This window comes from Lytechinus variegatus, chromosome 19, assembly GCF_018143015.1.
Source record: "Lytechinus variegatus isolate NC3 chromosome 19, Lvar_3.0, whole genome shotgun sequence".
In the NCBI taxonomy this organism is placed as follows: Eukaryota; Metazoa; Echinodermata; class Echinoidea; order Temnopleuroida; family Toxopneustidae; genus Lytechinus; species Lytechinus variegatus.
The window spans coordinates 21,085,218-21,102,345 of record NC_054758.1 but is presented as its reverse complement, the minus strand read 5'-3'; the positions used below and the strand labels follow the sequence as shown (position 1 = coordinate 21,102,345).

General features: G+C 36.0%; 1 protein-coding gene across 2 annotated transcripts; it reads right to left on the bottom strand.

The window, feature by feature from the left end:
- Positions 1–466: 466 nt before the first annotated feature.
- On the bottom strand, positions 467–16,923 carry LOC121406330 (aqualysin-1-like). 2 transcript variants are annotated; one of them, XM_041597355.1, is made up of 10 exons: positions 16,772–16,911; positions 15,297–15,409; positions 14,671–14,793; positions 12,834–12,957; positions 9,747–9,856; positions 8,694–8,832; positions 7,530–7,714; positions 3,189–3,360; positions 1,689–1,807; positions 467–1,255 (listed from the first exon to the last, which is right to left on the bottom strand). In XM_041597355.1, exons 2-9 carry the CDS (start codon positions 15,402–15,404, stop codon positions 1,698–1,700), a joined length of 1,071 nt encoding a protein of 356 aa, XP_041453289.1. In that variant the 5' UTR covers positions 15,405–15,409; positions 16,772–16,911; the 3' UTR covers positions 467–1,255; positions 1,689–1,697. The 2 variants fall into 2 exon arrangements, with proteins under 2 accessions (XP_041453289.1, XP_041453290.1); XM_041597356.1 differs by lacking the exon at positions 467–1,255 and having other exon boundaries at positions 1,686–1,807; positions 16,772–16,923.
- Between the last annotated feature and the right edge of the window lie 205 nt (positions 16,924–17,128).

Below are 17,128 nucleotides of genomic sequence, written 5' to 3'. Positions count from 1 at the left end.
TATGTTATTACATAAATCATGATTTTTCATTATTTCATACTTGTGTGAATATGTCTCCCTTATCAATGAAATAATTGCAGCAATAAATATCTAATGCACTAAATCAGTTGTCAATCCAATTTTTCTAGTTCTTGGAGGAAAAAATTGAATAAACCTAATTTCATATGATAAAATACAGAACAAGTGGGGATGTGACATCATCAGCCCACCTAATGGATATTCATGACCACTGTGTTCACAAAATATTGCTTAACTTTAAAATTCAATAACTTTGTTATTTATTATTTGATTTCGATGAAATTTTCGGCATTTTGCTTAGTGAATTCTACTCTATTTCTTAAGCTATACATACTTTCAGCCCGGACCATCCCTTAAAGACGGTAATATGTCATGTAAGGAATACCCAAAATTCCAGGACATAAGATTTGTTATACTACAAAAATAAACCAGATACTACAATGAGGAATGCAGTTCAATTTAGATTTTATTCGCTGAAGATTCGATTATACATTTTGGTTATGATCGGTAAATGATAATGCAATGTCTTTTTAACTTTGGAGGGCTAACTAGGTGATGTTGATGAACAAAACTTCATTGTAAAAGGCGTATTGCATTGTGAACATTCTTGTATAGAAGACATTCCAACCACCTAGTATCTCTTTGTAGATGAGACCAAAATCATTCTCTTGATGGCAATAACTACCAACAGATCTTGTTATCTATAATCTTGTTACAACACTCTCATGAAGAAAAGATCCCCACGATGCTTGCTCAACCGATATACAGTGAGAAATACATCTAGAATTCAAAGTATCGCCATGACTGATAGATGATTTTGAATGTTATCAATCATTAATTATGATCCCGTTATATCTTTTAGTTGCGTTGTTTAGTCATTTCTCAAAAAGAAAATTGTTGAAGGATATGGCCTTTACTGCACGTTAACAGTGCTTGTTCCGTAAAAGAAAGACCCCCCGTGTTCTTGCATGGCTTAAAACAGCCTTTACACTACAGTTATCCCACGTGTACATTGATACCGGTATGGAATTTAACCTATATATTGCAACATGTGCAGGAAGAAGCCTTTTGTAATAAAAGTAATTGCAAGTTTATTTTTACCGCGTCATTTATTCATTCCAGGATAAGTCAAACACGCAGATACTCGTTTTCAAAGAAAATTGAACAGTTTATTTTTTTTTGTTTTAAGTTTATGTTTCATAACTCTGCTTCGTTGCTGCTTGGAGCGGGTTGCCATCTGAAAACAAAACATATGGACACAAAGTTTTAAAGTTTCAATCATACAGGCCGACGAGTACGCATCGGTTAAAACATAGGCAAGACATCAATCTCTACTTGACCACTCTCCAACCAGGTTTTTTTTTGAGAAGGCATATACAATATATGTGGAAACAAATGAAGTGCATTAGTCTATTTCAGCTGGACAGCTCTTTTAAAAAATCCACACCCCAGTCATGTCAGTGCATATATAGCACGAACGTCCTTGAAGAATATGTTAAAGTATGTTTAACACGGTCACTCTCCAGCCAGGGGCTATGGGCCTAAGTGCAGCTTGAAAAAAAGGAGGCCTATGCCTTGTAACTTGTGTTCAAGTCCGGGGTTCAAGTTTTGTATCTTTTGCTTAAATGTTCTCAAAGGTTTTGAAAAGGAACAGAGGGAATTATACTCACCACTCATTATCAGACGTAGAGGAGTTTATTAGGGCTACCAGATCCCACATCACTAATCTTATTGCTAGAAACACTAGCAAGCATACTAGAAGTGCTTTTGCTGTAAAGTGTTATGGCACCTATACATTTTGAGTGGAGAAAAGTCAATGAATTAACGAGGCGTCATCCAGATATAAGTATATTTTCTAATTTTTGGTCGAACACAGAATATAGTAAGCATTTGTAATTTAGGTGCCTACCAAAGATTATTCTTATCATTGTTACCGTAAATTGATGTTATAATTATTGCCAGAAGTATAGTACTACTACTACTACTACTACTACTACTACTACTACTACTACTACTACTACTACTACTACTACTACTACTACTACTACTACTACTACTACATCTACTACTACTACTACTACTACTACTACTACTACTACTACTACTACTACTACTACTACTACTACTACCACTTCTACTACTACTACTTCTTCTTCTACTACTTCTACTTCTACTACTACTACTACTACTACTACTACTACTACTACTACTACTACTACTACTACTACTACTACTACTATTACTACTACTACTACTACTACTACTACTACTACTACCACCACCACCACATCTACTACTACTACTACTCCTACTACTACTGCTGCGCTGCTACTACTCGTATTAGTATTTATCACTACTCTTAGACTGTAAAGTCATTTCCCAAATAGTAAGACCTATTTGGAAAATTTGAAAATGCCTTCACAAATGTAATGTCATTGTCAAAATAGTATATCATGTTACAATGTATGTCAGTCATGCAATATTCTAATCTAGTTAAAAAAAACCTGATCACGTGAAACTCAACCATTCACAAAAGGAAAATGTTTGATACATTTAGCAGCTTAATTACAATAATACTGCGATCTGGATTGGTCATTCAGACCACACACTCACTCAAATCCTAACGGTGGCTCTCCAAGGTCACACTCACCACGAGGTAATCTCTTCAAATAACCCATGAGTTTTGTTTTGTAAACATTATTCGGCCAATCAGGACATTGGATTTTATGCTTCTCAAAAATTTAAATCTTTTTTTTAATTGATAGCAAAAAAGATTGCTTCTGACCCATCGAAAAAGTGTCAAATGCCAAAAGTGATACTGTAAGAAAGTACTGGGTATGAGCTTTCTGTTGATATGAATTCCTGTGCCCAAAACAAAAAGTTTTGCACAATTTTCAAGAGAAAACAGGGGATGAAAATTCTGTTTGAGCTATTTTGTTGACCTTAAATTCACTTATTTATCAAAATATCTTATTCAAAAGAAATGAGCAATATAGGTGACATTTACTCTTTCTTTTGGGCAAGAATAAACCATTTTCCTAAAGGTATCATTTTTTAGAAAGAAAGCCTCACAATTTATGGGAATTTGCAGGGAGCTGAATTTATCCAAGATAGGATTTTGATAAATCTTGTTCCATTCGCTTATCAGCATCGGGAAACGTGGGGCTTACCAGCAACATGAGGACAGGCCATCGAAGTTCCACTGATGGTTCTGGTTGCTGAATTAGACGTATACCAAGTAGATGTGATAGAAGTACCTGGAGCAAAGATGTCTAGGCAGTTACCGTAGTTTGAAAAAGAAGAGCGTTTGTCGTTGCTATCTGTAGCTCCAACTGTGATTGCCTGAAATTGTGAATTCCCCCCCAAAATCACTTCAATTTAAAACGAAGATGGCAATATGCATAACATATTTACTAATGCTCTTAGCATCTAGAAACAATTAAATTGTGCACAATTGATTCAACAAAAATACAGTTAAAGTCAGCTACAGCTGCATGAAAAACATGGATGCAGTAATGAAAACACACAACCAGAGAGTCATCAAACAAGCCAAGACTATAGAAGAGGAGCCGAGGCAGAAATGTAATTGTCGTGTAAAAACACATGTGCCTACTACAAGTCAGATGTTTAGAAACGGCCCTCGTCTACAAAGCCAGCATCCTACACGGAAACGAGGAAAAATGCAACTATGGTCTTCTTGCGGGGGTACTTTCAAGGACAGATACAGAAATCACATCAAATCAATGATACACGAAAAATACAAAAATGAAACTCAACTCTCTAAATATATGTGGAAACTAAAGGAAGCAAATACCAAATTTGATTTAACGTGGGGGATAGAGACAGGGTGACCAGATTTCACAAAATGAAATACGGGACAATCGACAAAAAAGATAAAAACAAGAAAGCTACACAGTGTTAGACTTGTAAAAATATAAAGAATTGGAAAGGAGAATAAAGGAGAGAAAGAAAAAACGAAAGAAAGCGATAAATTGAGAAGAAAGAAAGAAAAAATGAAGGGGGAAATGAACAAAAAAATAAAGAAAAAGAACAAAAGAACGTTCGAATGAAAGAAGGCTGAAGGAAAGATTAAAAGAATGAAAAAAGGTTTCCATCATTCTTTGATTTGAATATAGATTTGAATACAGAAAAAAAAGAAAAATAAAGGAAGGGAAGATGAATTAGAGTGTGAAAGAAAAAAAAGAAAGTAAGAAAAAAGGAGGAGGAAAGAAAGAATTAAGGAAAGAAAAATGTTTTTTTCATTCTTTGAAAGAAAGAAACACACAAAGAAAGAAGATAAACAGGAAGGGGGAAGGAAGGAATAAAGAAAGGAAGGTAAAGAAAGAATAAGGGAAAATAATCAAAAGGAAAAATAAAATAAAGAATGAAAGATAGAAAGGAGGAAAGAGAGGGAGGAAAGAATGAAGAGATAAGAAATTGAAAAGGAAGAAAATAATGGAAGGAGAAAAGAACGAAAAGAAGAGGAAGGGAGTAGGAAGCAAATAAAATTTTTAGGAATGAAAGAATGAAGGATCTAAAACCTAACCCTAACCCAAGGGAAATTTGATAAAGAAGGCAGGAGGAAAGAAAGAAAAATGAACAGAGAGAGAGAAAGGATCAGGAAGAAAGATAGAGAATAAAGATAGATGGAACAAAAAAGGGGCAGGCAGAAAGGATAGAAGGATGAAGAAAGAAGGATAGAAAATGAAGATAGAGTAAAATGTTCAAACTTCAAGCAAACAATGAAACAATCCAATCATCTTACAAAAATCATAGTGATATTTTATGTTTTAGAAATGAATAAAATTTCAAAGGGAAACATTGTCAAATTAAAAATTAAATGAAACATCGCAGTATCATACACAAGACTCAAAACGAACCTGAAACAATAAGATCTAGTTAAAATGAAAACTCGATAAGTTTTTCCCCCGATTACATCTACAAATCAGTAATCTGAGAATCCATTATACAATTATACAAAACTTCCGTCGATTTTGTGATTATTTTGGTTTAGAAAATTGTTTATCATGTCATTGTTTGCACCATTGAGAATCTGCTCTGATCCTAAATGCCTATAACTAGTAGTTATCGATTTTATTTGTTGTCTCTGCTTTGTCATCTGTTGGTTATTTCATGAAAATTCGTCACTTTCAAATGTTTTAACTATATTTTGTTCAATATTCTGAAATACGGGACAAATAGATGTCCCGGGAAGGGTTTGTCGGGACGCCGGGACAAAGGAGCAAAATACGGGAAGATCCCGGGAAATACGGGACGTCTGGTCACCCTGGATAGAGAAGAAGTCCAACACTAATCTAAGAAAGAGTGGGCTCTGCAATCTCTGCCTAGAAGAGAAATACGTCATTATCACTCATAGCAAAAAGTGCCTCAATAAAAGATCAGAAATAATATCAAAGTGCCGCCACAGACACCGGCCAAGACCCCCAGAAACCAATCAGGTGTGACGACCCATCGCAGCACGCAGACACAACCAAGTGGTCAAACCCTCAGTCTGCCTGAAGATCGCCGAAAGCGTGAAACCGACGGTAGTGGACTGAACTGACCAAGGTATGAACATATATATATATATATATATATATATATATATATATATATATATATATATATATATATATATATATATATATATACTATATACATACAGTGCGTATCAAAAAAAGTTTACACTTTGAGAAAGCCCTGGGAATTAAAAAAATATACATGTGGGTATTTTTTTGACATATAATCTTGGGTTTGGGTCTTATCTACCCAACGAATGTAAAAGTTTTGACCGAATGATACTCTTGAGCTAGCACTGTCCATTTTTGTAAATGTCGCAGAAATGCTTGTTTTCACACTGTGTCAAGGGGAAAACCTGCGAAACAATTGTCATACTTTTCCCTTGCATTTTTAGTCAATTGAAATAAAACGGATACATTCAAGCATTTTGGAACAATTTTGCCACCCAAATTGAAATTTCAACACTTAGTAAGCACAACTTTCACCCTTTTGTGCAAGCTGGATCTGAGGACATAACTGAATATGAACAAAAGTTTATATCAGACATCTCCAGCAATTTTATACTAAGATTTTATTATTTAAAGTAGGTTTACATTTCAATTTTCATTTGATACTTCTTTCTCCACACTTTTCCCAAGCTTGACAAGGATTAACATTTCATGTAAATCACAGCTCGGTGTAATGCAAATATCGTCAAGATGGCCTCGGTGTGTGGGGGAGTGTGGTGGGGCGCAATGCACTCTTCGAATTGTTTTGGGCAAGAAAACAAGTAAAAAAAAAAGGTAAAAGATATCTTCAAATCAATAGCTAAATTCCACATCTTCTTCATGATTAAAGTCTACTTTTATTTGCATAACTATTTCAAAGTTCTGCGCAAATCATTTTTCACTAACTTTTAAAAAGTAAGTAGTGCTCACTCAAGCGGAAATATTTTTCGACAGTTATATCGGCATATGCTATGGATCTGTACCAATGTTAACATGTGGAAAAATCTTCAGAATATTACAAATGTATAATTTTACAGGATATTTTTAAGTGTAAACTTTTTTTGATACGCACTGTAGATATATATATATATATATATATATATATATATTCTGGGCAATTATTATCCAATTGAACAAATTTTTCACCCAATTATTAGTTTTTATTACCCAATTTAGACAGATTTTGACCAATAGTTGTGTGGACTGTATGTTGTCCAGGTTGGTTAAAAGTTTGGAATTTTTTTGCCCAAGTATTTTAAGTGTGTACCAGTTAACTGGGGAATTCGATCCAAATAAAAGAATGTTTTCAAGGGAGGAGGAGATGGTTGAACGACTGAACAATATCGGACAAACAATAAGAGAGTTTTCAGTTGTAAAAAGTTGCAGATATTGGGAATTGCTATAGGCCTACCCATGGGGACCTTTAATTGGCTTCAGACTTTTAAAATCAAGATATCATAATGACAGAAGGTAAGGACCATGCTTCCTTTCTTCTCCATTGCATACAATGACTAAAATTAAACATGGTTTTATTTCAAATTAATTTTTCATGAGGACATTATGCAATATGCGACCTGGTAACATTTTGATCACTGCCCCAAGAGATTAAGTATTTGGGATAAAATCACAAATCCCTGATAATCAAGTACATGATTCCTGCCACATGTCATAATTTACACAGTTGCCAACTCCAAATGGATCCAATTTTGAAACAGCCATAAGTTTTTTATTGCCTGTCTGATTTCTTCAAAAATGCCACGATTCTGATATTTTTCACCCCTCTAACACCCTTTTAAATGGAATGATGAGTGCATAGGTACAGAAATTAGCCCCTTTACAGAATTTGTTTCCGACCAGAATCATTCCAGCAAGCAAAGAAAATAAATTGACTTTCTGATTTCGACATGGGGGTTTACTCGTAGGAACAAAAAAAATAAGAACACTGCAAGGGTCATACGCTTGTGTTCCATGTTCACTTTCAGGTCTTGGATTGGTTGAACTTACCGTCGAAGCACGTGCAGGAGAAGAGTAGCAGGCATTGGCATCATCATTACCAGCAGCCACGGCGGTTGGAACCCCTGAAGAAATAAGGTCCTTGACAGCATTGTCTAAAGCTGTTGAGATCCCTCCTCCCAGCGACATTGAAGCAACGTCCTTGCTTCCGGCTTTGGCCTTTACATAATCCACCCCTGGGTGATAAAAACGTTCTAACGCTTAAATTCGTGCCATGGGGAAAACTGAGAAGTTATTTGGAAGGAGGGGGGGGGGGACTGATCTCAATATTACATTCCTTTGCTCTGATAAATAAACTAATTTGAACACACCGTCAAACAGCATTACCAAAGCCTTACATTGTCCAGAGATTGTAGTACAACTTTTGTAGACAACTTTTTTTATTGATGTAAATGTACGAATTCATTTAGCAAGTCTGGATCTTGATACTTTTATGATGACTCTTGCCAAACGCACTTTAAAATGCTGTGTTATCATGAAACTCCCTGATTTAGTTATACACACTAAAAATGTTGGGCAACATATACTGTCAACTCTGATGGGCAATGTAGGTACAAATATACATATATTACCAACATACATACATGGCCCATCAGAGTAGAAAATATATGTTGCCCAATATTTTTTGCGTGTATAACTAAGTCAGGGAGCTTCATGATAATATATATATCTATATATATATATATATATATATATATATATATATATATATATATATATATATATATATATATATATATATATATATATATATATATATAAATATATATGTATTTATATATATATATTCTAGATATTCTGGGCAATTACTAGCGAATTGAGCAACGCAATTTAGGCGTATCCCGCCACAAGCATGTGCTCCAGGGACATACGCCTTCCTCTTTACACATAAGTTGTTTATATTTATATTCTTTATAGAAATTGATTTGATTCTTGTGAACAATAATGAAGTAATTTTGTAAAATGGAGGAAAATAAATGTTTATTTGAATTGAATTGAATTCAACTTTATTGTGCATGCATTAGTTATATAATATGCCTTGGATTGTGATGTATTGGATTAAACAAATTATTAAGGTATTGTATTGGTGTGCTACGATCACATCACAAAATTTTGGGTCGTCAACACTTTGCACTGTCATTCAAGATAGCTTACCTGAGATAACACCGCTATTGGAGCCCGATCCAAGACAGTTTAAGACTTTGACTCCCTTGATGCTAACTTTCGTCGCGACACCATAGGTATTGGAGCCAACTGTCCCAGCGCAGTGGGTTCCATGCCCGTTACAATCGTCCTGTAAAATCCAGAAAATAAAAGCCCTTTTTACTCACTTCGAAAAACAGCATTTGCTGATAGGGTGTTCCATCCCACGAGTGGTAAATAAATAAAAAAAAGAAATATGAAATGAATTATATTTCCTGCAGTAAACTATTAAAGATTAGGAATGTGGGGACATGACATCATCGCTCCACCTATTTTCTATCCATTTCGGCACGCATTGTGAAATTGAAAATCCTCTAACTTCATATATTGGTATCAGTTTTTACAGAAATTTTTAGCATTTTCTGCTGGGAATTGTACTTTACATATTAAAATATACATGTAACATTGTTTTAGTTTCTTGAAGAAACTATCTCTTCGATATGAAGTCTGTATAAATCCTTATTTAAAGCAAAACAATTCCAAAATTATTTGTTTATGGTTGATTCGTGTGACCACATTTGCTATATTGCCTTTGTTCTTTTCGTCAATCATAAACGATTATTTACGTTCGAAACTTGGAACATAGTTGTTTTACTGACATTAATTTTGTGTAAAGTTCAGGTAATATCTATCAGGTATTCAAAAATCAAAACAGCGTTTAAGTTCTTGCGATTCAGCAAATGATATATTTCAAAATTTTCAGCTCTGTATGGTGCAGGACAAAACCGCCGTTCCCGATCGACAAAGACCTCCCAGGTGTTAATTGTCATTTGACGGACAGTTTGTTTGTTTGTTTGCATTTATTTCTGCGTTAAAAAACACAATATAAAAATATTTACAATACCAATATACAAAATAATTCACAATGTAAACAATGTGGTCATATTACATAATAAATACAATAAGGATGTGAGTATATATTAATCTGTTATAAATTTAAACATAATAATAAATGAACGAAGAAGACCGCCATCGTCAGTGGTTAGGCTAAATGATTGTACTTACATTTGAACCACCTGCGTAGTTAACCACTTGTTTAGCACGACCACCGAAGTCATTGTGGGTATCCCTGACGCCGGTATCGATTACCCACACAGTATATCCACTTCCGGTGCCTGTGGTTGAGAGAGAAAAATAATATTCAATACATTCATCATTATCATCGTCGTCGTCGTCATCATTACCGCCATCACCATCATCATCAATTTAATCACGGCCATCGATCATGTCGTGATTATCACCAAACTTGGGATAACGGTAATCTGAAGGGTGGAGGGGGGCAAGACGATGTAAAGATGGTACCGCTTGTTTACTCTTTGTTGTTGGCTTCCTTCATGGTTCATGACCTTTTCCAGTTTTCGTGATCATCTAAAAGGTATCTTCTATAACACATCTTTTCTCTACCTTACTGGGGGCACCTTTTTGTATATCTGTATAAGTTTCATTATCATGTAGAATGAAAAATGTGAATAGAAAACAATCCCGATGGCCATGCACATAGCTTTGATCAAGGCCAGGGATCAAGGGGTTCCCAATTGCGATGTTCCTTTACTGGTGAAGCCGAAAAATGACTGACCGGAGTCGTATCCGGCTCCCCAGCTTCTGTTTCTATACGCTTAGGTCCAGCTTTGTCATGTCTTTGTTGGTCTTTGGTATATCTGACAGTCCATACCAGTTTCAAAAGAGCCACGAACCTGTCTCTGTGGTCTAGTTGTAAATTTGCAGGCAGCAGTGGCGTACCGTGGGTCACGCCATGGGGGGGGGGGGTGGCACCAGCAAAAATTTAGAGTCACTTGCCAGGTATACTGACCTAATAGAGACATATTAAAGACATGCAGTGCCATTAAACGGATATGTATCTCACTGATTAATTAATGCGAGCGCGAAGCGTGAGCTAATTTTTTTTTGATATTCAGACCTAAAAAGGGGCATTATAAGCAAATTTTTTGTAATCATGATACGTACCTGCCTCGCTAAGCAGACGATGCGAGCGCGAAGCGTGAGCTGAATTTTTTCTGTATATATTGACCCCAAACAGGGAATATATTTTGGGAATCCATTAAGAGTATACATGTCTCAGCATAGTCATAGTACCATCCTTTGTTGATTGTGTTAGAATTACATGTAAACACATTTACCACTTTTTGTAGACATGGCAATCATGATTATCATACGCATCTCACTAATCCACTACTGCGAGCGCGAAGCGCGAGCTCAAAATTTAGAAAATTCAGACCCGAAGAGGGGCATTCTATAAGACTTGTTTGCAGGAATTCAGACCGTTCGTATTTCACTAACCAAATTATGCGAGCGCGAAGCACGAGCTGAAAATTTTTGATATTGAGATCAGAAAAATAGATTTAAAGGACTGATTTTAGGAATTCATGAAGAGCAGACATCTCACCAATCAACTAATGCGAACGTTAGCACGGACAGGAACTGTTTTATATTAAGACCTTAAATAGGGCAATCACTTTAAGTTGTCATGAAAAAGAAGCAAATGTCACTACATGAAATAGCGAGGAAATATATTTGGTGTACAGTATATTGATTTGAAAACGGGAGGTTTAAGAACAACGGGATTATATATCTCGTTAAACAATCTATGCGAGCTTTATGAAATAATGTTTCATAAAGTTATGAAAATGCTTCTTATGTAATATAACATAATTATAGTATAACATTTATAATGAACATAACTTATTCTTTACGTTTCTCTTGCTTTCTCTCTCTTTTTCCCATTTTCCTCGTTTTTTGCCAGCCTATTGGGGGGGGGGGGCACGTGCCACTGGCAGGCAGGGTTTGCATCCCAACAGAAACATCCCCCAAAGAGAGAGAAATTTCCAAATGGGTAAAGAGGTTTTGGGAACCTTTATCAAAGCTAAGTATACAATTCTTCTTTACTCACAATTCCACAAAAAAAAACACATTTGACATTTACAATTAGAAGGGAATAATGATAATAATAATTAAAAAAGATGGAGTTTGTGCCAATGTTCCCTCAAGGCTAATTTTACCCATTTTGACTTTTTTTCTCAAGGCTGAGAAATGTCTCCACCGGGAATCGAACCCGAACCTTTTTGCTATACGAACTCCAATGCATTTTACCACTAGACCACGGCACGTGAGTCTGTGGTTTCGGCAAGTCATCTTGTCAAAGAACGGAAAAATGCATCACCGTCTCCTAGGCCTCTTAAGCTGTGTGTCAAGGTCGATAAAAAACGTTTGAGAAGCGTGGAACTTTGAAAAAGAATTATATTATACCCTTAAGATGTTGGGCAACATACTGTGCACATAACAATTGGTTTTAAAATATATCCAACTCTGGGTAGTTTTCAACCAATAATGTTGTAGTTTTCACCCAAAGCACACATTAAAACTACCCAGATTTTGATATTAAGTTTTAACCAATTTTTGTGTGAAAGGTGTGTTGCCCAACATTTTAAAGATTGTATCATTCATAATAATATTAGTGTAGAGCGCCATTATGGAAATATTTATGAATTACTAAAGTCTATGGGGGACAAATTAGTATGGCAATTCCGTGATCATGGTTGATTGTAATATTTTACATTGTCTGAAACACGGAAACTTGCTACAACTTATCTAAATCCTTTTTTTCCTCTTAGATTACAGACCACCTGGTGTATTATCGCACGCTTGAGATTTTCCCGGGGACCACCAAGAACAAAGACACCGGATATCCTTGGTTTTAACGTGCATAAAACATTGGACCAACATTTGCGACCTTTCCGATGGACGAAGAGTTTTCTAGCTGCATTTACACATGAACTTAACACGGCTCATCTCCAATTTATGCATTATACTCGAAAGGAAGATACTGTGAAACAATTTTTCTTCTCTTATCTAGTATCATTTACAAGCGTTTTATAGCAAAATGACATATAGTCAGTGATTTTACGAACCGTTACAAACCTCGGCTGGCCCCCAAAGCACGATTTTGAGATAATTGCGTTCAAAGTTTGGAAGTAATTTCAGACGCTCGTAACACAGGAACAATTTCAGAATGCTGAAAAAGAAATACACTAATTCAAAAAAAAATTCAAAGAACGAAAGAAAGAAATATATTACCCCTTGGACTATAGCTATTGTCAAGAGGGAGGCTCCTTTGGTCGATACGGTCTAGACCCCAGGTGACCTGAGTACGGTAGACGCCGTCCTGTTCAACGTACTCAACGGCGCGAAGTCCACGAACCTGTGTCAAAGATATTCGAGGTGGAAAACAGAGATAACTATTGCATGATATAGTCCTTTAAGGATATTCATAGATTATAATGATTGAAATATCCCAGAATGTCTCGGTAAAGCTTTGTTAGGCAAGCCTTTCATAATGGCATTTCTGGAATGTAGAAAGATAGACAAAAGAGCCTGCCTGCAGAGAAAAAGGACAATAGGATTAGCTATGTTGTTTGCATTGTTAAATTCACTTAGGTCATTCAAGAGTCTTATAGAAGTGGACTATTCCGGAAAGAAGGATAATGCTCTTTTTAAAGACAATACTGAAAGCTTCCAGAATAGTAGAAATGTATATAATTATAAAGAAGTTTATTCAAGGACATCATCACACTAGATCAGAACTCAGAGTTTTACACCAGACTTTATGTCAGAGCATAGTTTATTTCCAACTGGAATACAACATTTATCTTCTGTGTAATTATTTGCACACCATCAATGAACTGTTTGCAGCTACTTTGCGAAAAGAATTCTCAATTCTCATCGACATCATCAAGCTATTTTAATGAACGCTTGTCTACCAATGAATTGCTGAAATTGACTGTTTGTCATCATCAATATCATCTTCACAGACATTTCAACTCGTTACATCATCGCCATCATTGTGAACTTTAATTTAAGGAATCTCGCCAACCAGCATGGATTTTATTAAGATTTTATAAAGGACTATCATAACCTTGGATTGCACATCTAACTTATCAAGACATGTAAGATATTTTAATGATCTATTTTCTGTAATAAAAGAAAAGGAAATCAAATTAAAAACTAAATTTTCATTGTTATTTGTTGCAGGTATGTCTACTGGTCAGTGGAGATGTTACGGGGAGGGGGTGGAATATAGAAGAGATAATAGAAGAACAGAATAGAGAAATACGACAAGAGTCAGAAAAGGAGAACAAAAGAGGGAATAATGAACATAAAAGATATTTATACCATATAATGAAATGAGAATAATAACGTCACCTTTAGGTCGTTTTTGCAGCACCCCCCGCCCCTCCCCGAAATATCCCGCCACCAACCCCTTGGTGTGAATGGGGGGGGGGGGTGGAGGAGGCTTTATTCTGCCCCATTTGTCCCAAATTAGTACGCTCGTCATGCTCTATTTGAAAGTCGAGATGCAGTATGACGTTTAAGTGGAGTCTTTCTCCCACTTCCTTCTCGATTGTTTGAAAGGGAATTTGGCCATTATTTTGGCGAGGGGAGATCAAGATTGGATTGAAGTTGAAAAAAAGTGGACACGGTTTACTCTTTCATCATCTTAAAGCGGCATAAGGACCAATTAATAATTACGTATTGACAAGAAAGCAAACTTCAGTACCTTGCCAATTTGGTACATAATGGTAAAGGGACACACACACATACACAGAACTACACCTGGGGTGTTTCATGAATAGTAAGTGCGGCTTACAAACATGCGTAGATGCCCATGGAAATGTATCGTGCAATCTTATTCGGTAATACCGCAGTAGCACGGGCCATCGTACTATTTATGATTTGACCAATGCGGTGATGTCTTTTGTACCGCACGCAACAGAGTACATGTATTTGAGTGTGATTCAAACTCACACTTAAACAGTTGTGAACACCCCCCCCCCCCGGTCTGGATGGAACGGATTGCATTGAAAAGTAAATGAAATGAAAAAAAGATGAACATTGTAATAAACAAATAACTCACAATGTCGAGGACCTCATCGGAGAGCTCGGCAGCAAAACCGTGAAGGACGTTTCGGAAAAGGTTACCTACTTTTCCACCAGAGAGACGAACGGTAGAAGCAATTTCATCGATGTTGAAATCGTCCTGTAATAAAGTAGTACGTTAAAAGTTCGAATGGATTCTTGTGTTAACTGTACATGTAGTCCACTGCCCTGGGAAGCAGAGGTGCTGAAGCACTCCAAAATTCTCTTTGCACCCCCACCTCCAGAAGGAGATTAGGTCGATATGCTAAAATGTAGAATTTTCACACAAAGCAACATCATTTGGGAGCGAAAAACATTTTTTTAAATCAAAACTCCTCTTTTTGCTAGTCAAGTTAGTTTGACTAAAACTGTCTTTGTCTAAAAGTGAAAACTTTTCTATTTTGTTTGTCAAATTATCTAACAAACCAGAAACCAGAACCATCTTTAAAACAAAAACAAGGAGAAATACTTTTTATCCTCAGGAGCAGAACAGTTATAGGAGACAGCTGCGTTCAAAATCATCAAAATAATTCAAACCCAAACCCAAAATGTTTTCGATTGCAATGCTCAATAGGCCTCTGATAATTACTAATTATAACTGGCTACGGAAAACGTTATACTTACACGGAGCTTGATGATGTACTTTCCTGGGATGGGCTCAGAGTTCTTGAGCAGAGGGGCAAGCTCGGCCGTGGCAGCAGCCACAAACATGAGGGCTAGGAAGACATGCATTTTGTCTGAAACAAACACAAATTTTAGTTTTTTCTTTAGTGAACTGAGAAAAATAGAGACAAATTTGATATGATATGACGCAAAATGGTAGTACAGATGCCTATTATCTGATTGGTTAGATTCCATCATGTGACCAGCCCAAGCGTGCTAACAATGAAAATAACTTTCTAGCTATGCGCATGAATGGCATAGAGTAGTCAGAGAGCTTAAGTATAGCTATTGTACTGGTAAATAGGGCGATTTCGCCCCCAGGAAGCACGACAGATTTAAGAACGTGGAAAAATGTATCATCGGGTGCCCCTCATGACAAGGCACAACCATTAAGTCTTTGTCGAAAATTGGTGAATCAAAACAGAAGTTTCGTCCAATTAAAAATATTTGCCATTTTTTTGTAAGCTCCGACAGTCTTAGGACGAAATTGTTGTCCAGGTTCCCCAATTTTCGACAAAAGCCTCTCAGCTTGTTTCTAATTGGACGGTAATTTTTAATACATTTACTGTGTTGTTAAGTCTATCTCGGTTGCAGATGCAAAAAAAAACCTCCCTAGTGCATCTTTTTCTAGAAATACATTTTTTAAATATTTTTGCTTGATGTCAAACGAGTTTCAATCAAGCAAAAGCACTTTATTAGATTTTCCCAGACAAAATGATAAGCATGATTTATTTCGAAGCACATGTAGCTTCGATAAGGTATGACGTGTTCTGGATTGAAAACATCTTCACACGTTAGACGAAGTGTGCAAGAAATTGTATTCGTTTGAAAGTTGCAATTTATGTTTATTCTTTCTGCGCATTCTAGTAGTTTAAACGAAGCAAGGAGTTGTTGACCTTATCTAATGGGCCTTCTTATAAAACGAGAAGTATATATATATATATATATATATATATATATATACATATATATAGAGAGAGTATATAACCGCAGTCGTGCATCAGTAAATCATACGCACTAACCCAAAGTTACCGTTGGACACATAATTATACCGACGCAACATTGAGAAATATCTTTAAAGCTCAATGCAAACAATATTCTTGATTTTTAGATTAGTGTTGAAAATAATACTAAGTTTGTTTTTTTTAATTCAAACTGACAAAAACAGTTTCATTCGTGTCTGGACATCTACCCCGTCAAATTAAGTACATTGCAATCAAAGCGCTCAATTCTTGGTTTAAATACCTAAACCACGTTAACAGTGTTCCAGAAGGTCTTGACCTTTCCCAAGTCATCCATTACAGTTTGACGCAGACCATCAAACAGAAGAGATGCAATTGGGACTGACAATTGACGTCTCTAGAATCCTTTCTGACTAAAAAATATACCTAAATGAAAATACTGTCCTTCTGAATGATCAGAAGCCTTCAACTCACCAGGTTCTGGACGTCAAAGCAATGTTGATCTGGAAGAGAGCTTTTGGAGGTCTTCAGAGTGATGATCTAGTTGAGCACTGATCAGATCTGATGATGAGCTAGGCTGGATGAGCTGTATTTAAGTCTTCCTGGAGCAACAGATGCAACTTTCTCAAGAAGCGCGTGATGCGTCAACGAGGGCAAAGGACGAAGAAACCTTGTGATAAAACAACTACGCACGTAAGCAAGATCTTTTATTTCTATTGTCATTCTTTTAGAGTCTTATCAAAATCTAAACTGCACCACAGGCAAGATCTTTTATTTTCAATAAACATTATCTCAACCTGATAAGCTCCTAAACTGCAGCACAAGCAAGAT

Excerpts from the sequence above, each read along its gene's own strand:
- LOC121406330 (XM_041597356.1), bottom strand. The coding sequence starts at position 15,404 with ATGCATGTCTTCCTAGCCCTCATGTTTGTGGCTGCTGCCACGGCCGAG. Across the intron at positions 12,958-14,670 it reads CCGATGAGGTCCTCGACATT|GTTCGTGGACTTCGCGCCGT; the intron begins GTGAGTTATTTG and ends TCTTTGACACAG. Across the intron at positions 1,808-3,188 it reads GGCCTGTCCTCATGTTGCTG|GTGCCATAACACTTTACAGC; the intron begins GTAAGCCCCACG and ends CAAAATGTATAG.